The 22,726-nt window shown below is 50.2% G+C and overlaps 1 protein-coding gene across 1 annotated transcript in view; it reads left to right on the top strand.

Moving 5' to 3' along the window:
- The window catches only part of NCOR2 (nuclear receptor corepressor 2), a 226,638-nt gene that overhangs the window by 90,600 nt on the left and 113,312 nt on the right, over nt 1-22,726 (top strand). Inside the window, exons 4-5 of the mRNA XM_072936200.1 lie at nt 1,989-2,169; nt 20,919-21,098. Of these exons, the coding sequence (XP_072792301.1) occupies nt 1,989-2,169; nt 20,919-21,098 (361 nt within the window). The remainder of the gene's footprint in view (nt 1-1,988; nt 2,170-20,918; nt 21,099-22,726) is intronic.

Raw genomic sequence — 22,726 nt, 5'->3', positions numbered from 1 at the left:
GGGATGTTGGAGCACCAACATCCCCATTCTCCTGTCCCCTTTTTGCTGGGAAGGAGGAAGAGGATGAGCCAGATTCTGTTTCTGTGTGTCAGCAGCAAAGCCAAACCCACGGCAGCAGAACTTGGCATTCATGTGCTTTGTGCCTGCTGTTGATGTTGAATTAAAAACAAGACTCCCAGTTTTGTCTTGATTCCCTGGGGCTGGGTTAAGGTGTCCATGCTGCTGCAGGGGAGGGCAGTGCTCAGGGTGGTGGCCCTGAGAGTGTGGATTTCTGCAAAATCCTCTCCCTGGATGTGAGCCAGAGCCATTACAGCTTCAGGGCACTCTGGATCCTTCCATTTGTGCCATCTTCTCTGAGATTTTTGATGTCAGCAGTTGCAGTTTGTGTGTGGGGGGGCAAACGATGTGTAAGACCCCCTGTCTTCTATGCTTGCTCTTTTCTCCCTCCTCTTCAAGCAGCTCCAAAGGCTGTTAAGTTTTTTAGTATTTGATAACTTAGGAAGACACTTTACCACCAGCTCAGGAGAATTACAACAATCTTGTTTAAAGGGAAAAGAAAAAAACCCATGTTTTTTCACAAGCTTTGAATCTCCTGTGCTTCATTTTATTTTTTTTTAAGGGACACTTCTGCCTGAAGTGTTAAAAAATCCCTTGGAGCTGCTGCAGCAAAGCTGATCCTAGGGCATAGTAAAAGGTTTTAATGTATTTTTGTAGGATCCCTTTACAATTCCCACAAGAGAATCCTGCTGAGGAAAACAGAAGTACAAAAAAAAGTTCAGTGTTTGTTTGCAAAAAAGCAAAACAAAGCCCACTCTCCAGGTATTACCAACTGCATCATATTTAACAGGTAAAAGGTGTTTGAGCTCGATGTGACTCGTGGTGCAGTTGCTATCACTGGATAATGTGCCTTTACAGCCTGCCAGCTCTGTGTCAGAGACATGCAACTACATGTGGCTGGTTTCTTTCCTCCCCCATCCTGGAAAAATAAATCCCTTCTGTCTAGCCACGGAGGAGTAGGCATTTTTTCCCCAGCATATAATCTTTGGTATCCCTATAGAAGACACCAAATATAAACACCGAGGCAGGTACCTTTGACTAAATAGGCCAAGCGTGGCAGAGGGGGCTGTGCCTGGTCTTGGAGGCTTTATGGAGGGGAGGATTTATGGGGTAGATTTGAGGATTTGCCAAGCTTTACCTTTTTCTGACCAGCCCAACCCATGTGTCACGGCAGGGAAGGCTCAGACCTGCAGCCTTACTCACTTTGTCCTGGTGTAGGGACAGCACTGGTGGCACGGGAGATGACAGCAGGGATTTCCAGGTGAGGAGGGGGACAGCAGGGTGGCCCCTTGGGCTTGGAGGGTGCTGGTGGTCCTGCTCCAGGACATGCACCATGCAGCCCAGCTCTGGGCTGTGCCTTTGTGTCTGCAGGGACCTGAGATGTTTGAGTGCAGGGCCACCTGGCCTCCCCACATGGGTCTTGGAGCACAAGCCCTGTGAGGAATGTTTGAGAGAGTTGGGGTTGTTCAGCCTGGAGAAGAGGAGGCTCAGAGGTGACCTCATTGCTCTCTACAGCTCCTGAAGGGAGGTGTAGACAGGTGGGGTCAGTCTCTTCCATTGGGCAGCACTGGCAGGACAAGAGGACACAGCCTCAAGTTACGTCTGGGAAGGTTTAGGTTGGATATTAGGAAAAAAAAAATTCACTGAAAGAATAATAAAATACTGGAATTGTCTTCCTAGGGAGGTGGTGGAATCACCATCTCTGGATGTGTTTAAAAGAAGACTGGATTTGGCACTATTTGGTGCTATAGTCTGGTTGTGGTGTTAGGGCACAGGTTGGACCTGATGATCTCAGATATCTCTTCCAACCTCATTATTCTGTGATCCTTCTGGAAAACTGAGCCCTCTCCTCCCTGAGTGGTTTGCAGTCATGGAATGGAGAAGAACAGAGGTCGTTTCTTTTCTAAAAACTCCTCTCCTTTTGCCCGCAGATCTCAGGAGCTGCACCTGAGAGCCGAGGGCCATTCCTACCTCTCTGACCTGACCAAGCCGTCGGAGCTGGAGTTCATTGAGAGCAAGAGGCCACGCCTGGAGCTGCTGCAGGAGCCCCTGATGAGGCACTCGCCTCTCCTGAGCCAGAGCCAGCAGGGGGGCACCGAGGACCTCTCAAAGGTAAGGGGCTGTGCCACCAGCTGGGTGTGGGGTTTGCATTTTGGGCTTGTTGGAACTGCCTTTGAGGCTCTGAGCTGCTGCTGAGTTCAGCGTAGGTTGTGGTTCCCAGTGCACCAAGCAGTGCTTGGAGGTACTGGATGGTTTTCCCTGAGTTGGGGTGGGCATTTTGGGGGAACAGAAGCATATCAGCTTTCCCCATAACTGTTGCAGTGATGGGCTTTTTTCACTGGGCTGTCAGATGCACCAGAACCATTTGGAAGCTCCTGTAGGCTTAATTAAGGATGGTCACGTCTGGCTTTTCTGGATACGCTGCCCTGATTTGATTTTTACTTGATGCTTCTCATTTATCACATCTCTTTATTTAATATTGGTGTTTGAAGGGCTGGAATTGGTTTCTGGTGGTTCTTTAATAGAATCTTCCCCAGGAAAGCCTCTCTTGTCCCAGTCTCATTTAACAAAGCAAATCATTTACTTACAATTGTCCCCTCTGTGCATGGAACAAATGTTGCAAAGAGAAATCCCTTGCTTGTGTGCCTGTTTGGATTTACTTTCATCTTCTCTTGAGGTAAATTGTATTTGATTTTACCTCCAGTTTGGGTGCTCCTGGTTGGCAGGCAAGTCTTGCTGGATAAATGTGCTGGGGGCTCTGATGCTGGAGCTGAGGGCTGGTGCAGCTGCAGTCTGGAAGTGGAGTGAAAGGGAAGTCACATTCACAGCCAGGAAGATGGGGATGGTTTGCTGTATCCCTGTGGGAGCTGATTGAAATAACACAGACAAGAAAGCTCTTCCTTGTTAGTGCTGAGATATTCAGATATTTCTTATCCATACAATGCTGGTGGTCCCTCTGACCTCTCTTTAACTCTGGAGGAGTTCAGACACCAGGGGAGGCCTGAAGGCTCTGAAACATCCTCAGGGGATGTTGCTTGGGTGGCTGATGCACTGTTGTCCACCAGACAAAAAAGAGACCTCTCCAAAGGTACGAGGAAACCAGGATGACTTTTCTGTCTTCACATTATTCCCACCAGCAGTTTTGTTCTGCCTCTCACCAGAAAACCATGGATTGTCTCAACTATTTGTTTCTAATAGGCAGAGCTGCTCTTGAGGAATTAGTTCATTTGTTTAGGGGCTGCATTTGCTTCTCGGTCTGTGACACATTTCCAGGAAGTACGTGCATTTTAGGGGGCTTAAAATATTTTTTTAATGAAAGAGAGAGAGAGCTGAGATGCAATTCAGCAAGACAAGATTATGCTTTTAGTGGAGCCATTTGTAATTTTAGAGTCTGGAAGGAAGAAGAAAATGTGGTGTCCTTGACTGGTGGGAGCCTGACTGGAGCAGGGATTAGTTGCTCTAAACTAGCAGGAGCTGCTTCTAGAGTGGGTTTGATGGAGCTCACTGCAAGACTGGGTCATCTCAGTGCTGTTCAAGTGGCTGGGAGCAGAAGGCAGGTCTGGGACACAGGGTACATCAGCCTTTGCAGCTTGGGAAATTGGGTTAATTTGCTGTTAGCCCTGAGCAGTTGTCCTCAGACTAGTCTATAAAGTGCTGGTGGTGGACATGAAGGTGGTGGAAAGCTCCTGAAGCCAATGTGTGCATTGCTCTGAGCCTCAGCGTGCTGGAGGAGCTGCTCTGGCTGTGGGTCCAGGGGAAATGCAAAGAGCTGAGGCTGCCCTTTGGGCACAGCTCTGGGCACTGGCACATCTGGGCTGAGGGCACAGCTGGAACTTCTTCCTGCGCCCACGCTAAGCCAGCCACAGGTGAACTCAGCAGTGGGCTCTGAGCTCACCACCGAGGACAGATGATAGAGACCTTCCTGGGAGACGTGTGTCCCAGGGCAGTGGCACACACACGGTGGCAGGAGATGTGTCCCAGTGACCAGAGCTGGAGAGAGATATTTGCTGTTCTGTCAGTGCTGCTGACTCAGTGTCTGATGAAGTCACTCAATACTTTATCTGGGGCAGCTCTGGCAGCGGGGTGAGATGCACCACGTGAGCCCAGCATTGCTAAACACAGAGTATCCCAGGAGCTCTTCCCTTACCCGTTACCCCATTCCTCGCTGTTGCAGTCACTGCCTGGGGAGGAGCTCGATTTACTCGCTGGGGTAATAGTGCTGGGACTGCTCTTCATGGTGATTTTGCAGACTGAGCTCATTTTTGCGCAGTAAGAGCTCCACAAAGCCCTCAATAAAAGGGGTAGGGGTTTGGTTACACGCTCTGGGCGCCAGCCTGGCTGTCCCAGGGGATGTAGATGGAATGAATGTTGCTCTCAGGCAGTGGATATGTCCTGGTTTCGGAGCAGCCCTTGAGCTGAGATGCAGAATCAGGTCTGTGATGGGATATAAGTTTAGCACCTCCCTGATAACCACTGATAACTGGATTTACCAACCTTCAGCCCGGGGAGAGAAGTAGGCACCATTCCTCCATGTTTCCAAGGCCTTTATTTAGAGCCATAATCCATGCTCTGAACACAGATGGAACAATTGATGGGGCAACTGCTGGTAACAGGCTCAGAGTTTTTCCTCCCCTTAAGAGAAATGGATTTCTCATCTCTTTTATTCCTCATCTGCCTCTCCCAAACCGGAGGAGATCTGTGCCCCTTAAGCCCTGTTCAGTATCCCTGCAGCCTCACTCCAGGCAGGGCTGTAAGGGGAAGCTCTTGGATCAGTGCATTTTCCCTGCAGAAAACAGACACACTTTTGGGCAGCGTGCCTTTCAAAAGCAGCAGCTTTCAGCTAAATCTCACTTGGACAAGTAAAAGATACTACCTTTGCTTATGAACCTCACATTGCTCATATCCTCAAACACTGGTGTTTCTTTTCAAGCCAGAGGCAGAAGGTTGTTTTCTTGCCTGTTTTATCCCACTTCAACATCTATTTCCCTGCTGTTGTGTGTTGTGTTGCTTCGGTGCTGTAGTCCTGGGCTCCTGCTGCTGGATGGCCTGGAGGGCTCTGGGAGAAATGAAACCTCCCCATGCCCTCTGTGCCAGCTGGGGGTGATGCTTTTCCCCAGGAAGGTTCTCCCTTTATCTGGCTGACAGTAAGCAGACCAACTAAAGCAGGGCTGTTTTTACAGTCACTGCAAGCCTGGATGTGGGATTTGCTGGAAAAGCTGCTATGATGTGGCCTTGCCAGGTGTGTTCTTGGCAGAGAGGCAGGAGCTGGTTCCCAGGACCCTTGATAGCTTCTGCTTTCTTTCCAGTAAAGTCATGGACCTCCCTCATGTAACAGCAGCCAGAAGTGAAGCAGACAGCCCCAGAGCAGGCCAGTGGTGATGGGCACAGCTGGAGCTTCATCCTGCCTCTCCCCTGCCATCTCTTCTTATTCCTGTTATGCTTTCGCTGTTCTCCTTCCCATTTTTAAGGCTGCTCTCCCGCCACATACGTGGTTTGCTGCCCTTCCTATAGGATGTGAGTCAGTTGTGATCTGCATTTAGTCCCCTTGCAAGTCCCCCAGCTGGCTGCACTTATGAGTGGCCTATTGCTCCGACAGGAATTCACTGACAGGGAAGGGAGCCATGTAATCCCACGGGAATGGGGCTGGGTGGAGGCTTAGGAAACCTGAACCTTGCTGCCATCTGCCCTGGCAGGCTGCTGGCCTCTGGGTAAGTCTCTTCCCCTTTCCCTGTCTCAGATTTCCCCATCTGTACAGGGACAATGCCACTTCCCTCTTTTGTAAAATAATTAACAACTGTGGATGGAAAAAGGCAATTAAGAAGCCATGTGTTGTTAAGAATTGGACTCTGCTTTACATTGTGCAAAGGTTTTAATTTCTTCCCTTTCTGCGTGAGCATTTTTGTTTTGTTACGGACTGAAAAATGGAATAAGAAAAGTATGTGTGTGGGGGGGGTAGTCTTGGAAAAGACAGCACTAAGGTCAGGAAATAGGTATGGCAAAACAGAAATTAGGGCAGAGGCTATTTTGCTTTCATGCATATCAATGCAGCTTTAAAAGCAATTAATTGAAAAAGGAGGAATTAACACATTTGAAATGCCTTTTTAATGATGCACTGAAGCCAGCAGCGTACATGCCAAATTTCACACTGGCTTGCCCGTTCCAGAGCCCAATTTACAATGAACTGCTGGAAGACAGGCTGTGGGATGGAGAAGGCTCTAGGCCAGCCTGCTAACTCCTGCCCTGGCCGCAGGCTGGCCGGGCACCAAGGACAGCAGAAAGGCCTTTCGGGAGCTCGGCTCTTCCTCGCCGCGCTGGCCGCTGCCTTGGCAGCGCCGCTCCATCCCCGGCCAATGCGCCAGGGCAGGGCAGCAGGAGGCTCAGGTGTCTCTGGCAGCAGGGTTTGCCCTGGTAGGGACTGAAGGAGCAGTGCCACAGCTCCCAGCACAGATAGCTGGGCCGGCTGCTACATCCCCAGTTGCGTTTGTGCTCCGTGGCTTTGTTATGGGAACATTGATCTGTTGCTGGGATTAACCTCTCAGAGTTTCCAGTGGGCTGGTCTCGCAGTTATTAATGAAACTGGCTGGAACTTGTGTTGACCTTGGCAGAGGCCCCAGTTGGCTTGGAGGTAACTGGCAAAGGCATAATCTCTAATTGAGTAATCCAGGCTGGGGGAAGGGAGCGGAGGGGGAGGACGGCAGCGGCGCTTTGGACGCGGCGCTGCGACGGGATGCGTGGGAGTGAGCGCAGCGCTCAGCACGGCGCTCGCCGGGGAATTAGCAGGCACAGCCCGGCTGCAGCTCGGTTCCGGCACCCCAGGCTCCCTCCTGGAGGAAACAGGCCGGAATTCCAGGCCTGCCCGTGATTTATGGCTGTGGAACAATAGCGCAGAGGGGCTGGAGGATGGAACAAGCTGTGAGCGTCGGCCGTCCCTGGGTGTGTGTCCTCCCATAGCCTCCAAGCTTGCAGCAGGGATCGCTCCGGGCTCTCCCTTCCCCACGGGAGGCTGTTTTTCACTCCAGCAAAAGAGCTCCGGGCTTGTTTCCTGGGTTTTTGTGGAACGTATGCAAGCGGGGATGGAGAGACAGAGCGGGTCTGGTTTGCCCAGCCGTGCATCTCTGCTGGGAGAGGGGGAGATGCTCCCTTGGCCAGCTGTGCCCACATCTGGTGGGGAGGGGCTGGCTGCCAGCAGGCCCTGCAGGACGCCCAGGCAGAGCTGTGGTAGCACCGATGCTCAGGGGACACACCAATGCTGCCAGCACCCTCTTGCTCCATCCCAGGTGAGGATGCAGAGACCTGTGCCAGTGCCTGGCTTGACCAGCCCAGTGGGAAATGAAATTCCTCAAACACTCTGCCATGAGAAGAACTTCTTGTCCTGAGGCCTTTGGGGTTCTCCACATGCTGTGTGGCCTCCCCACTGCTTCTTGGAGGAGTGGACTTCTGCAGAAGTAGCTCTAACCTCAGATCTGAGCAGTGAAATGAAACAATTTTAGCGGGTACAAACACACCTACGTCTTTCCTGCTTTTGTCCTCCTTCCCCTGCAGAGCACAGCAGTTCTTGTTAACTCTCCTTGCAGCTGGGCTCTCCCTCTGAAGCTGAGCCAGTGAAGTGGGCGCCCATCAGGAGTGAGTGGCGTGGGGCTCTTGAGTCCAGCAGCTCGAGTGGAGCTGGGGTTGTGGCGTCAGGAGGATCCTCCTGTGACGCGTGTGACACCCACCCATCTGCCATGTGCTTGCTCACACTGATGCCTTGTGCCTGATAAAAATCTGGTTGCAAAAAAAAACCTTTTTGGTGTGGGGTGGGGAATTTACATTAGGGGAGCAGTGATTCAAAGCTATTTCTGGGAAGATGAGGGACGTGTTGGCATTCTCTGTCATTCCAAGCATATTTAAAAGCTGAAATATTTGCGTTGTTCACGTTGCCACAGCACAAACACTTCTGGCTGGATTTCCCCCCCTTTTCCTCCCTGCTCCAAAGATAATTTCCAAATTATGGGAGGATGGGATGAGTGTCAGTGTGTCAAGCCCTGCTCAGCTGCACATGAACACACACCTTTGGGAGCATGTGCCTGTGCTGTGCAAGCAGAGTGGCTCTCCTGGCGTGCCTTGGCAGTCCATTCCATTGCCCACTGTGCCAGGATGGCTGCAGGAGGTGTCAGCAGCCTGTGCCATGCACCAGTGTGGACAGCAAGCCAGGGGAACAGCCTGAGTAGTGTCGTATCTGGAATTCCATCCCAGGCATGGATTTGCGCTGGTTTCATTTGAAAAACAGATGCTTTGGGGCATTGCATATTCCTTGTGAGATGTTTGGTTTCTCCAGCTGGACCTGGACTGCGGGATGAAGGAAAGGAGCACCATGACTGCAAGACAACTGGTTTTATTCCGTTTCTCAGCTGAAGCTCCTGCGGCCAGAGAACCGAATTATGGTTGGAGAGACTCGAGTATGGCAGGAAAAGCCCTCATGGGCTGCAGAAATATTCCAGAGGCAGGATATAAAAACCTTTGACCCTTCCCTGAGCTGCCTGCAGTGGTCCTCGAGCCACAGCCAGCAGGGCAAAGGCTCAGTGCAGCTGGAAAAGCAACAGGAGAACTGATGGTGCCTCAAGCAGAGGTTGTTTCACACTTCTTCAGCTCGTTTGTGGTGATCGACATCCCAAACAACCTTTTAAATTGCCTTTCAAGCCACAGCGGTGGGGAAGGATGGTGTGATAAGGCTGACTGCTTCTCGGGAACCTGCTTCATCATTTACATAATTGGACTTTTCTGTCCCACTCAGTCAATATTACAAGGCTCGCGCAGTGCGACATCTCACCTGATCTGCTGGAGGGAGAGAAAGTCCCCTGACTTTGTGTGCCTCACCCCTGTAATTGGAAGAAATATTTCTGCCTCCGTGCTTGCAGTAGGCAGTGTGCTGAGCTGGGTGTGCTGTGTGCATTCTCCATCTAGGAAGTGTTTGTACGTGCTGTATGTAAAATATGCTATATTTTATCTGATAGTAAGAATTCTAATGTGCCCTGTTTTCTCCTGGAAATGCAGGAGAGAGGAGAGCTACTTTGCTGCTTTGTCAGTGCTCAGGTGGGACTTAGGAAATAGTGTTGGTATGGCAGGAACTGATGCTGGTCTCCAGAGCATGAGGATGGTGTAGGGTGAGGATGGCTGTGCCAGCCACCATTTTTGCCTGTGCTCAACTGGTTGTGTTCATTTGTGTTCAAAAGAACCCCTCTCCTGGAATGAAAGTCAAGAGTTTGGCCCTGGTAACAAGAAGGACATCCCATCTGTTTTCCCCCACCCTTTGCAGTCCCTTCCTGATCTGTTTTCTTCTTTTCCCTCATGTTCTGGGAGGGGGTGTGGGTGCTGCTGGGCAAGGAGCGTTCCTGAGCTCCCAGGAGATCCAGGCACCTCTGGGATGGTTGTGTGGGATCTTTCCAGTTAGTGCAGGTGACCAAGCAGCAGGAGCTTGTTACCAATTTGCAAGCACATACATCTCGCAGATGAACTGCTCCTCCCTCCTTGTTCAGCATCCCTGCATGCCCCTCCTACCCAAGGGTCTTCCTGAGAGCACCCTGGGTGACTTCTCCATGGACGTACAGCACTGAGCACATTTTTGGCACTGTACTTCTCCATGGCTGGGAAGTGCAGCCCATCAGCAGTACTGACTCACACAACAAAAGGCAGTGAGTTGTGTCACCCATCAGATTGATTCTGGGCGCTGTGTTTTGAGGAGGAGAGTATTTCATGCTAATACCTTCCTTCCCAGCATGGGGTGGAAGCTGTAGAGGAGATGCAGCAGCGATCAGTGGTGTTTGCTGGAGGGGATGGAGTGGGGGAGTGATTTCAGAGATGGATTTGGCAGAGATGAGGTGCTGCTCTTTGTGCCTGTGGTGGTGGAGCTGTAATAACATGTTGAACATGGCAACAGCCCTTGCTAAAGCTCTGTGACTTCACGTTCGTGCTTCGTGGAGCTTCATCTCCTAACAACACCCTTAGCATCCGTAACAAGAGAGGAACTGTCAAGTGCCAAAGGGCCTAGTTAAAATCACTTGCTGAGAACCTCCTTTCTTTTTGGACCTAAACTTGCTTTTTAAACAGAAAATCTCCTTGGCTGTGCTCTAGGCAGAGCACAGTGAGGGTGTTTTGGCTCTGCAGCCCCGTGCTGCCGGGGGGGCCGGGGGGATGGACGCTGGTGTGTGTCAGGAATGCTGGCTGCGTGCTCGGCAAGCAGAGAGGGGTTGTTTTAGGACAAGCTGACAGGCCCTTGGCTTGTTCTGCTGCTCTCGAAAAATGTAATTCTAATTCTTGGCACCTTTTTCCAGGAGGATAAGGAGCGAGAGCACAGTGGAGCCTGTTCCTCTGTCCTTGGAAATGGGCTTTTACCCAGAGGCAGAGCTGGCTCATGTGCTCTGTCCTACCCCAGGTTTGGTGCAGCAAAAGTAGGAATAGTGGGGAGGAAGCAGTGTGGAATGAAATTACCTGAACCACCTCCTTTCAGTACTGACCTCTGTCTAGTTACTTTTTGGTCATCTCAGTGCTCTGACAGAGCATTTTCTGCAGGTGCCAGTGTTGTGCCCAGGTTCTGCTTGCCTTCATCTGGCCTTAATCCTGCACCTGGTGCCCTTTCCTGAGAGGAAGAAGCACACTGTCCTCTGGCAGTGCCAGGCAGGAGGGAGGAGATGGGCAGTGCTTGTGGTGTTTCCCAGTGCTCTGCTGCATCCTGAGGGATTGTCCCAGGCTGCAGAGCCTGTGGCATCCTGCTCCAGCACATGTCCACAGTGGATTTCTCTGCTGCCACGCACTCTATCCCCTCCTCTGCCTGCACAGTAATGCTTCCTAGGCTTGACTTTGAGCAACCTGCTCTGGTCACTGCCCTAACAGGCTCTGATTTCTCTCCTGCTGTGCTGTTCCCGAGGAGCAGCAGTGATCCTTTCTGCCTGCTGATCTCCACTTTGGACGCTGTTGTTCCCATGACTGCTTAAAAAGGAACCATTGCCTCGTGCAGGTCAAGCTGTCCCGCGTGGTTACGTGACCAAACCAAGCACAGGCTTTTATTTCAAGCTGGTTTTCTGGTCTGTGTTATTTTATCTCATGCCACACATCTCAGGTATGATGTAGAACAGATTGCCCCCAGCAGCTAATGTGTTTGTGCCTCGGCAGCAGACAGAGTGGCAGATGTAAACACAGGAGCGCTGAAGGCTTTCAAACACTAAAAACTCCCAAAGAATAGGCAGGTATGTGTATATAAATATATACAGTGCATTATATGAAAGGCTTTCAGTATATTTGGAGAGAGATTTGTAAATTTGTGAATTCGTGTGTGTATACTTTCTGTAGGTTTTTAGGTAAATGAAAAGCCTACATTTTTATCTATTTCTATATATATATACATATCTATATATTTATATATGCTGCTTCCTATTCTTTAAGCTGGTTTTTTTCAAAGGTTTCTTCCTTGTTCAGTTGTTCTGCCTTCAGCTGCCACAAGGAGAAAGACTCCCAGTCTTGAGAAAAGCTAAATACTGATTTGAGTCAATCTGGGTGCACTTGGAGACATCACTAGTGTTCATGAATGCAGCATAATCTCTGATTGGAGTGGGGAAATTTCATCATAAAGGCCCCAAAAGGGAGGTTTATTATTGCTTTCTTCCAAATGCCTGAATTTTATTAGCTTCAGTCATTCTTGGCAGGGCAGTGGAATGGGATTTTATAGTTAGCAAAGGAAAAGTAAACACAGTAATCATTTCACAGTCCTGTGCCTGCCAAACCAAGATGGAAATTCCAGCCTTGGTGGGAAGCTGCTGCTTTGCTAACAGATAATAACAGATTCACTGTGGGCTTATTCTTGCTATGGGAGCTGAGATGTTCAGGTTTTTCTGTAATTCCCTGGTCTGGGGAAGCAGAGGTGCTTCATGGTTTTCTGCAGGAACAGGCTGGGAGAGGTTTGTGGTTGGAGCAGCTCCCACAGCCATTCACAGGTAGAAGTGGTGTTTCTGCTCTGGGCCTTTGGGAGCTGCTCTGTCCCCTGCTCCTGTTGGTATTTGGCTTTTCCATGGTCAGTCTTGCTCTGATGGCACAGCTGAGCGGTGCTGAAGGTGTGACACATTTGGGACACCCTGATGCTCCTGACACCCTGAGCCCATCTCTGCTGCTGAATGGGGGCAGGGTTATTACATCATAAAACCTCTCCACATAAACCCAAAACTCTCACTTAAGGTTTATGTTGTGTGTTTTCCTGGGCTTGTTGAGGTGCAGGGCTTGGCTGCCAGCTGAGATCTGGAGCAGCAGATCCTGCAGTGTTTCCTGGTGCTGGGGGATGCTGTTTCCTCCCACTGTCCTGCCCTGCCAGCTGGGGATGGTGCTGGGGATGGCCAGCACCGTCCCCTGCTCAGGATGCCACCTCCTGCTGGAAAACCATGCGGAGCAGCGAAGGAAATGGCTCCTCAAACAAGGACTGCTGCTGGTGGAGTCCTCAGGCAGTGGAGAGGCAGGCAGAGGTGTTGTCCCCACTGTGTCCCTCATGGCTTTTACAGCTGGGAGGAATTTGGTGTCCTGAGAGCACAGGCAGAGCGAACTGTGCGTGAGTGACCCTGAAGATGTGGGAGTGAGGAGGTGGTGACGTGCAGCTGGCAGGCACAGCTCGCTGGGATCAGTTAGGAGCAGTTACTTCAGTTTGGGGAGTTGACACAGTTGGAGAGGAGCTGTTGGGGCTGAACATCCTCCAGGACATCATCCTGGGACTCCTCATCCTGTGCTGTGAGTCTTAGGAGAGTTGTTGGGAGCCTTGGCTTGGTGCAATGGCTCTTGCATGCAAGAGGAGGTCTGGGTTGTCCCACAACACACCTCAGCTGCTGCTCAAACCATTTTAGATCTTGTTTGCGTTTCCTTTTTCCGTCAGTCGTCTCCTCCTCAGTAGGCAGCTTGATCTCTGGGATTTGGGAAAATCATTTTAGGTGATGGTTGTGAGAAAAGGGAGTGCGAGCTGGCTTTTTCAGCGTATCTCACTGGCAGCAGCAGTGGTTAAATAGAGCTGTCTTCAATCATTCCCTTCCTCCCCTCTGAATTTGATTCCCCTTCAAGCCGATTCCCAATATTGATGTTGTGTGCCATCCTGATTAACTGGCAGACAAACGGCCGCTTCCCGGGCTGCCCTGTGTGCATCCCGCTGGGATGTGAGTGCCTGAGGAGTCCCTGCTCCTCCTCGGCCTCCTGCCTCCTCCCTGCCAATAGCAGCAAATTTAAATGTTTCTGAAGAGCAACATTTCCATTTCAAAAGCTGCTCGTTCAAGTGCGTCTGGAGTGGGATTTCTCTCCCCCACTCCTCTCTGAATGGGAGCTTTAGAAGTCTCATTTCCTCTGCTTGATAACACCAGGCTGAGAAGGGCTTTTGTCTTTTCATTTCCCCTCAATTTTTTATTTTTAAATCAGTGAGGTTTGGAGAAGCTGCTGTGGTGGATTTTCCCTCCTCCCCCCCATCTTTGCCCATGTGCTGGAGGATGCACCTGGCATCACCCAGGGAATGAGCTGGAGCTTCCTGGGGCACAGCCCAGCTGGGAGAGAGGAGGAGGAGGAGGTTTGCTGCCACATCCATGCTGTGGGGCTCTGTGCTGCCCTTCCAGCCATCCAAAGGGGCTCTGCTGGCCCAGAACATGATGCTGCAGTCCTGCTGACTGCTTGCCCCTTTCCTTTTTTGGCTGAGGTAGCTTTTCCACTTGGTGTGAAATTGTATTTTTTTGTCGGGATGCTCAGCAGAAAGCAGATGCTCTGCAGGACTGATGGGTGTGGATGTAGGCCCTGTCCCAGCACTGCAGGGGCATTTGTGCTGTTCACTGGAGTATTGCATGGGTAGAAAAAGGAATTTTTATTCTGCAGAAGCCTTTTTTACAACACTTGAGCTTGCTTTTCACATGGTATCTAGGCCTGGGGGACTTTCTACCTGCTTGATGGACAGCTGGGATTTGGCAGGGACTATTCCAGCATCTTCTCTCAGAGGGAACTTGACTGTTGGGGTTAACATGAACCTTGATGCTTCATCCCTGCCTGGTTGACATGCTGGAAAGACTCAGAACTTGCTTTTCTGCATGTGGAAATTGAAAGAGGATGAGTGGTTTTGCAAAAAAAAAATTAAAAAAAAAGAACCCAACAAACAAACAAAAAAAAAATGGGAGGCTAAAGCCTTTAGAGGCAGGAGTGTTTGTTCCCCTGAGGTTTGTTGGGTTAGGTGACAAGGTGCTTCCTAGGCTGCCGCAGGAGGTTTGGGGGTTGTGCCTGCACCCCCAGGCAGGGGACCCTCCCTGCTCCCTGAAGATGCTCCCTGAGCAGCAGGCATAAGTAGAAATGCAAAACCAGCCTCTGGTGATGATTCAGAGATTCCTGTGAAAGCTGCCCAAAAATCAGCTGGCCCAGGGAGTGCAAGGGAGGTTTGAGCCCCAGCAAGGAGGAGCCATGAGCTCCCCATTACCTTTAAAATGTGGTTCTGCAGCCAGGCCGAGTGCCAAATTGGGCAGTTACAAATTTCCCTTTGTGCTTCAGCACCTCATGCAATCAGAGGCGTTTTTTACAGTTTGGTCCTTTTTAGGAGGCTTCAAACACGAGCTGGTGTGTGCAGTGTCAGCACGGGTGGCTGCTGGCTGAACAAATCGCAGAAAGAGCATTAAACTGCAGATGGAGGAGTGGAAGAGAGAAGCTGCTCTGTGGGTTACTCTGTCAAGTTGAATTTGTGTGCTGGAAGCAGCAGGACCCTGTGTTTGCTGTACCTGTCCCCTGTTCGTGCCTGGGACAGGCTCTGCCTTGTCCTGAGCAGGTCACTGCTCCATCCATCACCTGCTGGGTGGGCTCAGCCTTTCTGTACCTGCCCAAACCATCCATTTATTCCTTGGAGCACTTGCTGTTGGCCTGGAATGCTCCACACGTGCCAGCACGATCCTTCCATCTCAGCCTTTCCCTTCCCTTTGCAGAAGTGAAAAACCTTTCCTGCAGCTTCCCAGAACCAGGACTTCACTCTGCTTGCCTGCTCAGTTCCAAGTCATTTCCCTAAGGCAAACACCAAGATGAGATTTTTATTAATTTTTTTTTTTCCCTTTGACTTGGACACTTTTTCAGTGTTAACAAAAGGCAAAAATCGCTGGCAGAGAGTCTTACCAGATGTATCAACTGTACTGAAGATGCTCAAAGAAAAGGTTCCCAGAATCTTTCTAAATGTTGCAGAAAGGCATATTTTCTTGTAAACTTGTTCTTGGAAGTGACAGAGTTGTTTTGGCTGAAATTCCCTGCTTAGGGAAAAAAAAGAAAAAAAGAAAACAGATAAAAAATGCCTAAAGCCGATATTCAGCATGGAAAATTTCAGTTCAGACTGTTACTGTTTGAACAAACTTTAAGGTCAGCTGAAAATCCAGGGATGCAGAATAGGCAGTGTTGTGGAATTCTTAATGAGAGGTGGAGCAATTAGCTCCTGGTTGTAATGAGTAGATGGGTAGGTGAGAATTCATCACTGCTGTAAATCAGTGGGGAACGTTCGCATTCAATGCAATTATTACCCACTAATGGGGAAAGGCAGGAAGGGAATGAAAGGCACAGCATCCATTTGTTGGGTAATGCCTTCGGGGGCTGTGGGAGTTTTTCTGAGTCAGGGTTTCGGGATCTGACCCGTTATTTTAGGCTGCCTCTGAGTCCGTGAGCCCAGTTTGGTGCTGCTGCTGTGGAATTCTGCAGAATTCTACAGTTCTGAATTCTACAATTGATAAAAAAAATAATTAATTTTGTATTAATTGTAGAATTAATTTGGTATTAATTTTGTAGAATTCTGCAGTGCTGAGATCCAGAGGCAGCATCTGCTCACTGGAACAGCTCTTCAGAGCACGAGCAAGTTTTGTGATACAAACACCAGGCTTTGGTTTCTGCATTTAACCGAGGCTCTGCTGGCAAGGTTTTACCACCCTCGTAAATCTGCCGGGGAGGGGAGGCAGGGAGGGAGGGGTCAGCATTTGGTACTGGTTTTGCAATTAAATTGCTTCAAGCTGTTGAAACATTGGGGAAGTTTTTTGACCTACTTTCGTGCAAGCTTTAGAAATTGTTGGGATGTTTTCTTGCTCTGTCTGTGTGGAATTCAGTTGGATTACGGAGGAAAGGAATTTCGTGGGCCTGCTCGTAAAGTCAGATTTATTTTAAAAAATAAATTAAATTAAAAAAAAAAAAAAAACAACAACCCTTGGCTTTGTCTTCAGACAGCTTCTTGGTCTCCAGCTTCATGAATTCCCATGTTTTGCACATGCCATGGGGAGTGGGGATGGAGGAAGGAGGTGGAGGATGCCTTGGTCCCACAGCTGCATCCCTGGGAGCGCTGCTGGCCTTGCAGGGGAGCACCCATGGCTGGGGATGCAGCCCAGGATATTGAAGAATTAAAACCTGGTGTTTTATTCCAGGGCCAGGCTGCAGAAAGAGCCTTAGCACAGCAGATGGCCTCGAACAAAAGAATTGCAGTAACTCGATGTGCTTTTCACTGCTCGGACTCCCTGACTTTTTGTACTCATGCACCTCCCTGGGGAAAGGAGACATTAGTTTTCAGCTCCATGACTTTTTCCCTCTGTCAGTGCTGTCACCCTGGGGCTTAAGATGTGTCAGAATGTGTTGGACACTTTTCCAACTGAAAACCCAAGTTCCTTTAGTCTGTATTTGGCACTCTCAGGAGTTTTATATACGTGTTTTTACCTAAAAACCTGACGGGTGGAGGAGCGAGGTGTTGCTTTCCTGCTTGGTTCTCATGGCAGGGGGTGTGGGGGGCTCAGGGTCTGCTCAGGGTGTGATGCTGCTCATCCCTGGGCTCCAGGGCAGGGAGGATGAGCTGCTGGCTCTGCAGTGTGCCACAGCCCCACTGGGATGGGGGTTTGGGAGGGGGTTTGGCTGGTGCAGGGCTGGAGTGTTCACTGGCTCAGTGCTGCCATGAGAGGCTCAGGTGGTGGAGGAGGAGATCCCCTGATCACAAGTTCATGTGAGGTTTTTTTGGGAATGAATTTGAGCACAAATTGAGTGGCCCTGTCCTCCCTGCTTTGGCAATCTCCTCCAGCCCGTGAGGACAGGAGATGTGTGAGCGGGCAGGAGTTGAAGATAACACCTCTTAATCCCTCCTGGTGCTCCAGCAGCAAATGCTGCTGCTGGCTGATAATTAGAAAGTGAACAGACTGTGGAAGAGATGATGTTGGCATCCCTAAATCTCTGTTCTGGGCTTGGGGGAACATCACTAATGATCTGGATTAGAGAGGCAGAGAGAGAGACCTGAGCTTAGCGAGGAGGATATGTAGGGCAAACACCGTGTGCCGTGCTGGAGATCCCGAGGCTCATCCAAGCAAGCAGCTCTGCTCTCCTGGGACACACTGGCGGGCTGTGGAGGTTGGGAAGCTCCACTGGGGTGTTTTGAAGAGGCAGCTGATGCAGTCAAGGGATCAGCAAGGTCAAAATGCACTTTGCAGCAAGAGTTAGGTGTAGATGGAGCAGAGCTACCGATCTGCTGTCTCCTGAGGGTGGGAAGCAGCTGAAAAAATGACCCTTCAGCAAGACTGGGCTGCATCCAGCTGTAGTTTGAAGTGGGGCACAGATACCCTTTTTAAATACCCTTTAAATCACTTCTCTGAGTATCACAGGCTGGGTCAGTAATGCAGAATAAGCAGGTGGAGATGGGCTGGTGCAGGTTCCAGTGTGTCCTGGGACCACGTTTGGGGTTCCCAATGTCATTTTTTTCTTGTGGACCAGATGTTGGTGTGTCTGAAGGCGGGGACATCAAATTTACCTCGAGATTTACTTGCTCTTCAAGGCATCAGTAGGCACTTGGCTTATCCTTTTCCTTCTTCTCTTTCTTGCATGTATTTGAAATTACTGCTTAGTAGTGAATAGCAGGCTTGCTCCACTAGCTGTGTTGGGAATTTTTATTCCTAAGCATGTAGAAGAAACCCACCCCAAAGTCTGGCCTTGCTCTTTGACAACCTCCTCAGTGATAATTGTTTTCTTCAGTGCCAGCACCTCCTCTTGCTGCGGGGAGGTTTGTGCAGCCTCTGCCCCCCTCACACCCACCCTTGTTATCATATAAATCACAAAACAAGGCCAGGGATAAACAGGAGCTGCAGTAGCTGTTAGCCATGTGTAAAAACAAATCACATGGAAACAGTATAATTACTGAGAAAATATCAACTTGAGTAATGCAGTAATTGTTTTCTTCCCTCCAGCAGATTTATTCCACCTCTCCTGGCTCTTGCTGGTTGGGAAGTCTGTGACTCCACGTTAATAAGGAGAATTCCACATTTCACACTGCACTTGCTCAGGGTATGACATTGTCTAGAGCAGGGGAATATATTCTGAGGGTTTCTTGAGAGCTGTAGGAAGCAGAGTGCTTTTTGAAATATCTCTGACCATTGGGGTCTTCCCCATCTCTGAGCAGACTCTGGTCTTTGCACACCTCTTTTCAACCCACTTCTGTGATTTATAAGGGGTTCTTTATGCCTTACATAAAGCTCTGCTTTTTGGATATTAGCACTGCACAGACAAGATTTTTTTTTCCTTTAGTTTTGGTTTTTCCTTCTTTTTGCTGCTTGCCATTTTGTTGATTTAGAGAGGTGCTTGTGACATGACACTGCCCAGTGTGTGAGGTCTAAGGACATTGCCTCTCTCTATTGCTGTAATCATCTCCTAATACCAGATGATGATGATGTTTGTGCTGTGACTTGCAGCTATTTCCCTTACTCAGCTTTGCTGCTCTTTTGCTTCAGATTCTACAAGGTAAAAAGATAAAAATGTATCAGGAACCAGGTTTCCAAGGTGTTTTGTTCCAAGTAGGAGTTTAAAGATGCCTTGTCCTGCATGTTGGTAAACGAGAGAAAGTATAATTTGTTTTGTGTGCACAGTGAGGAGCTTTTCTCTCCTGCATTTTTGGCAGGTAGTTTTCTTTCCTTTAGAAAAAGCTACCCACCTACAAGCCACTGCCACTTCCCCTTCCTGTGCCTTAATCTGAACAAGATTTCACAAACAGCTAATTTATCTTTTGCTTCTTGTGGTTGTCCTGCTCCTCTTGACTTGAAAAAAAACCAAAACCACAACAAAAACCCCAGCTGGGGAGAACACAAAGCCTTCCCATGGCAGCAGACTGACCATTTTTGATGTCTAATGTTGGGTAAGTAAAACAAGACAGGATCTTCTCTTCAGGATTCTCCAGAAAGCTCTCCTGTTCTTCTAGCTCCTCTTCTGAATGGATGCTGGATACAGCCAGCTTAGCCTTTCTGGTGCCTTTGTGCTCCTGGGATGGCTGGGGCTGAGGCAGGACAGTGAGAGTGGGGTTTTGGGGTGCTCCTTTGCTTTCTGTGCCTTGGTGGCAGAGTGGGAAGGGCGTTGGTGGCTCCAGGCAGCAGATGCTGTTGAGGTGCTGAGCAGTGCTGGGTGGTATCTGCACCCTCCCCACGTTCAGCATGAGCTGCAGCCAGGCTGGTGAGTGACCCAGAGGCATCAGCCACGAGTCTGTTGGGTGGGGGAGCACAGAGGGGTCCAAAGCCACCATCCAGCCCCATGGCGGCCGAGCTCAGCCCTGGCCTTTGGCAGGTGTCAGCACGGAGGGCAGGGTGCTCAGCACAGAACAATGCTGCCTTTCTGCAGGGCTGCTGCAAGAAGGTGGCAGAGCTGTGTGAACTTCTTGCCTTGTTTGCCTCCCCCATCCCTCCCTCCCCTCCCAGCAGCTGCACTGTGCTGGCTGCCCAGCCTGGCAGGGGTTTAGGGTTACCAACAGAGCCACTGCTCCTCTTCCACCCCTCCAGGAAAGGAAATCCATCCACTCACTAAGCAAATGAATAGATAAACTTTTAATTAAGGCGCTGGGTGGCTGCCAGAGGGGAATGTCCTGGGTCAGGGTAGTCTGGTGGTGCCGTGATCCCATCTGTGTGGCCAGTGGCTGCTAAGCAGCTGCTCCATCCCAGGTGTGTTGATCCATGGAGGGCAGGCTCATGCAGGCACGCAGCTCGTGGGGGCAGGAGTGGCTGCTTTGCTGGGAGCTGCAGAGGGGAAGGGGGAGGCAGGGGAGGCAGCGTGGCTGTGGGGTGCTGCTGGCATCACAGCTACTCGGGGCAAAGCTGGATGTGTCAGCGTGTTTCCCTCTGCCCTGGCTGTTAGAGCTGCTCCCTGTCATGGCCACAGAGGTTTTGCTGATCTCTCCAGTCTCTGACTTGAAGGGTCTTGTTGAGCTGAGGGCCTTTTCACCTGGAATTTGAAAAACGTTACTTTGGTCTGTTTTTATCTTGACTCATCCATCCCCTTTTTCTCCATATTTGGATGGATGCATTCAACATCCAGCACTCAGAGTATCCTCAGGGTTTAGGAAGAGATGGAGAAAGCTGGCCATGAAGGAGCTGGGAGCCCTCTTTCCTCCCAGGGGCTGCCCTCCTAGCCCCTTCTCCTTCAGTGTGGTTCATGGTGCCCTTGTCTCTGTGGCACTGTCCGAGGAGGATGTGACTGTGGTGTCTCATTTTTGCCTTGAGAGAAGCTGTAGCCTTCAGCCCTCTGAAGGGGCAGTGCTGCTGGGAGCTCCTGAATATGGATGGGTTTATTGATCCTGTAAGAAAATCAGCAGCACTCAAGGTGGTGTGAGCCTCTGAGGCTTTGTCAGGAGGAAGAGCTGCCCTCGTGTTCCTGGGAGAATAACCTGGTTCTCTTTGGAGATGCTGGAGGTTGTGGAGCACTGTGGTGATGTGATCTGACAGCTGGTACTCCCTAGTCTAGCAGGTTTTTTTGAGGGTTTTGTGCATCTCAGAAGGTTGGGAGTGGGCCAGGGAGCTGTGGGAGGATGAGAGAAGGATCCAGAGTCTCCTGGGAGAGAGATGATCTGGTTGTTTCACGCTTCCCAGGACCGTGGCCTGCCTGGCAAGCTGGAGCCCGTGTCGCCCGTGAGCCCTGCCCACGCTGAGGCCGAGCTGGACCTGCTGCCCACACGGCTCTCCAAGGAGGAGCTCATCCAGAACATGGACCGCGTGGACCGCGAGATCACCATGGTGGAGCAGCAGATCTCCAAGCTGAAGAAGAAGCAGGTGAGAGGCTGTGGTCTGGAGGGGAACACGTGTCCTTGCTTCTGCATGCTGTCACAGCCCTGCCCTGGCCCCTGCATGGCCACAGGAGGGGAAGTGGCAGTGCCACTGCACCAGGATCAGCTGTGTCCCTGCTCCCTGGTGTGACATGGTGGGGGCTGCTGGGCCTGCAGTCTGGAGCTGGTAGTCACAAGATGAGGGAGGGAGCTTTGGAAACCCAGCTCGTAGCTCTTTGTACATCAGAGAACCTAAAAGAGAGAAAAATGTGTCCTCAGTGCCTTGGCAGTGGATAGGCAAGTGGTGAGCAGCAGAGCTGGAAGCACAGCCTGGGTTGTCCGAGTTATCTGGACAGCCCAGCATAGCAGAAGGTCTTTTCTTTTTCCTTTCCAGCAATTGTCCCTCCCCAGTGCTTTTGTTGCTGCCAGCATTCAGTACTGGGCTGTTTAAACATTGCTGCAATGACCAAATGGCCCTTTCAGTGCAGCCAGTCCTCTTCTCTGGAGCTTTCCAGCTCTGCAGCCTTGAGCAGCATCTGATCCAGCTCCAGGCAGGGCTGTGCTTGAGCAGGGATTTGAATCTGATCTTCCTGGCTGCAGCTTTACCCTGCACAGGAGCACTCCCCAGCAAAAGGATGGCCCGCTTGGTGTTGGCCTGTACATAATTACCATAAACCCATTAAAAGATTAATATAACAAAACCTTCAGGGACATCTGTGAAAAAACCCCACAGACTTAAGGGCTTTCACTTTTTAAAGCAAATCGCTTCTCTGCCTCTTTTTTTATGTTTTTTTTTTTCTTTGCTTGGGATGAGTTTCTGAACTCCCTGATGGCTGCTGATCCCAAACTGCCAAAGAGAAATGACCTTTCCCAAGCTACAGGAGGAATTTGGGAATGGAGCAAAACCTCTGCTTGGGCTGCTTGTTGAAGCTCCTTAGAATGACCATGCACTTGCTCTTCCCCATGAGATCTGTGTTTTCCCATACCAAGCACAGTTCCTTTCTGTCCTGCAAGACGAAGCAGGGATGTTTTAATTTTATTTTCGAACAATGCAGCTTAATTAATGTGAAGGACCCTTTTTTTGTGTGTGTTGCTTCATGTCTGCAGAGGTGTGTGAGCAGAAGCAGCTGTGCTGGGGGTGTGAGGCAGCAGAGGAACATCTGGAAACCACAGAGGTTCCTCTTGCTGGTTTTGGGGTGAAGGCTGCCCTTCCCCTCTCCCTCGTAGGAAACTCAGACAGAGTGTTGGTGTCCTCTCCCACCTGGGAGGAGGCACCTGGCTGCTGGTCCATCTTTTTTACTCATATTTGAGGAAAGAGATGCAAACCACAGTCATTTCCTGCTCTGGAAAAGGGCTTCCCGAGTGGGAAGGGCAGGGAAGGTCCCTGTCTTGGCAGCTCTGATGATCCACTGCCTGGCTTTTCAGACATGCTGAGAAGCTGATGCTGGCAGGAGCAGCATATGCTCTTCGCCCTTAAAATCAAGCTGTCCTTCCGTGAGGAAATGGGGTTTTTATTGTTGGATGCTCAGTTGCTTTGTTTCTTCCCTATGAACAAATTTTATGATGCTTCCTGCCCACAAAAATGCTCTGTTAAATGGGGAAGAAGGTGAAAGTGGCTGTTGGCAGTAAAAGTGT

Source organism: Taeniopygia guttata, chromosome 15 (assembly GCF_048771995.1).
Source record: "Taeniopygia guttata chromosome 15, bTaeGut7.mat, whole genome shotgun sequence".
Lineage (NCBI taxonomy): Eukaryota > Metazoa > Chordata > Aves > Passeriformes > Estrildidae > Taeniopygia > Taeniopygia guttata.
The sequence above is the reverse complement of the archived record's forward strand: the minus strand, read 5'-3'. Positions and strand labels throughout refer to the sequence as shown.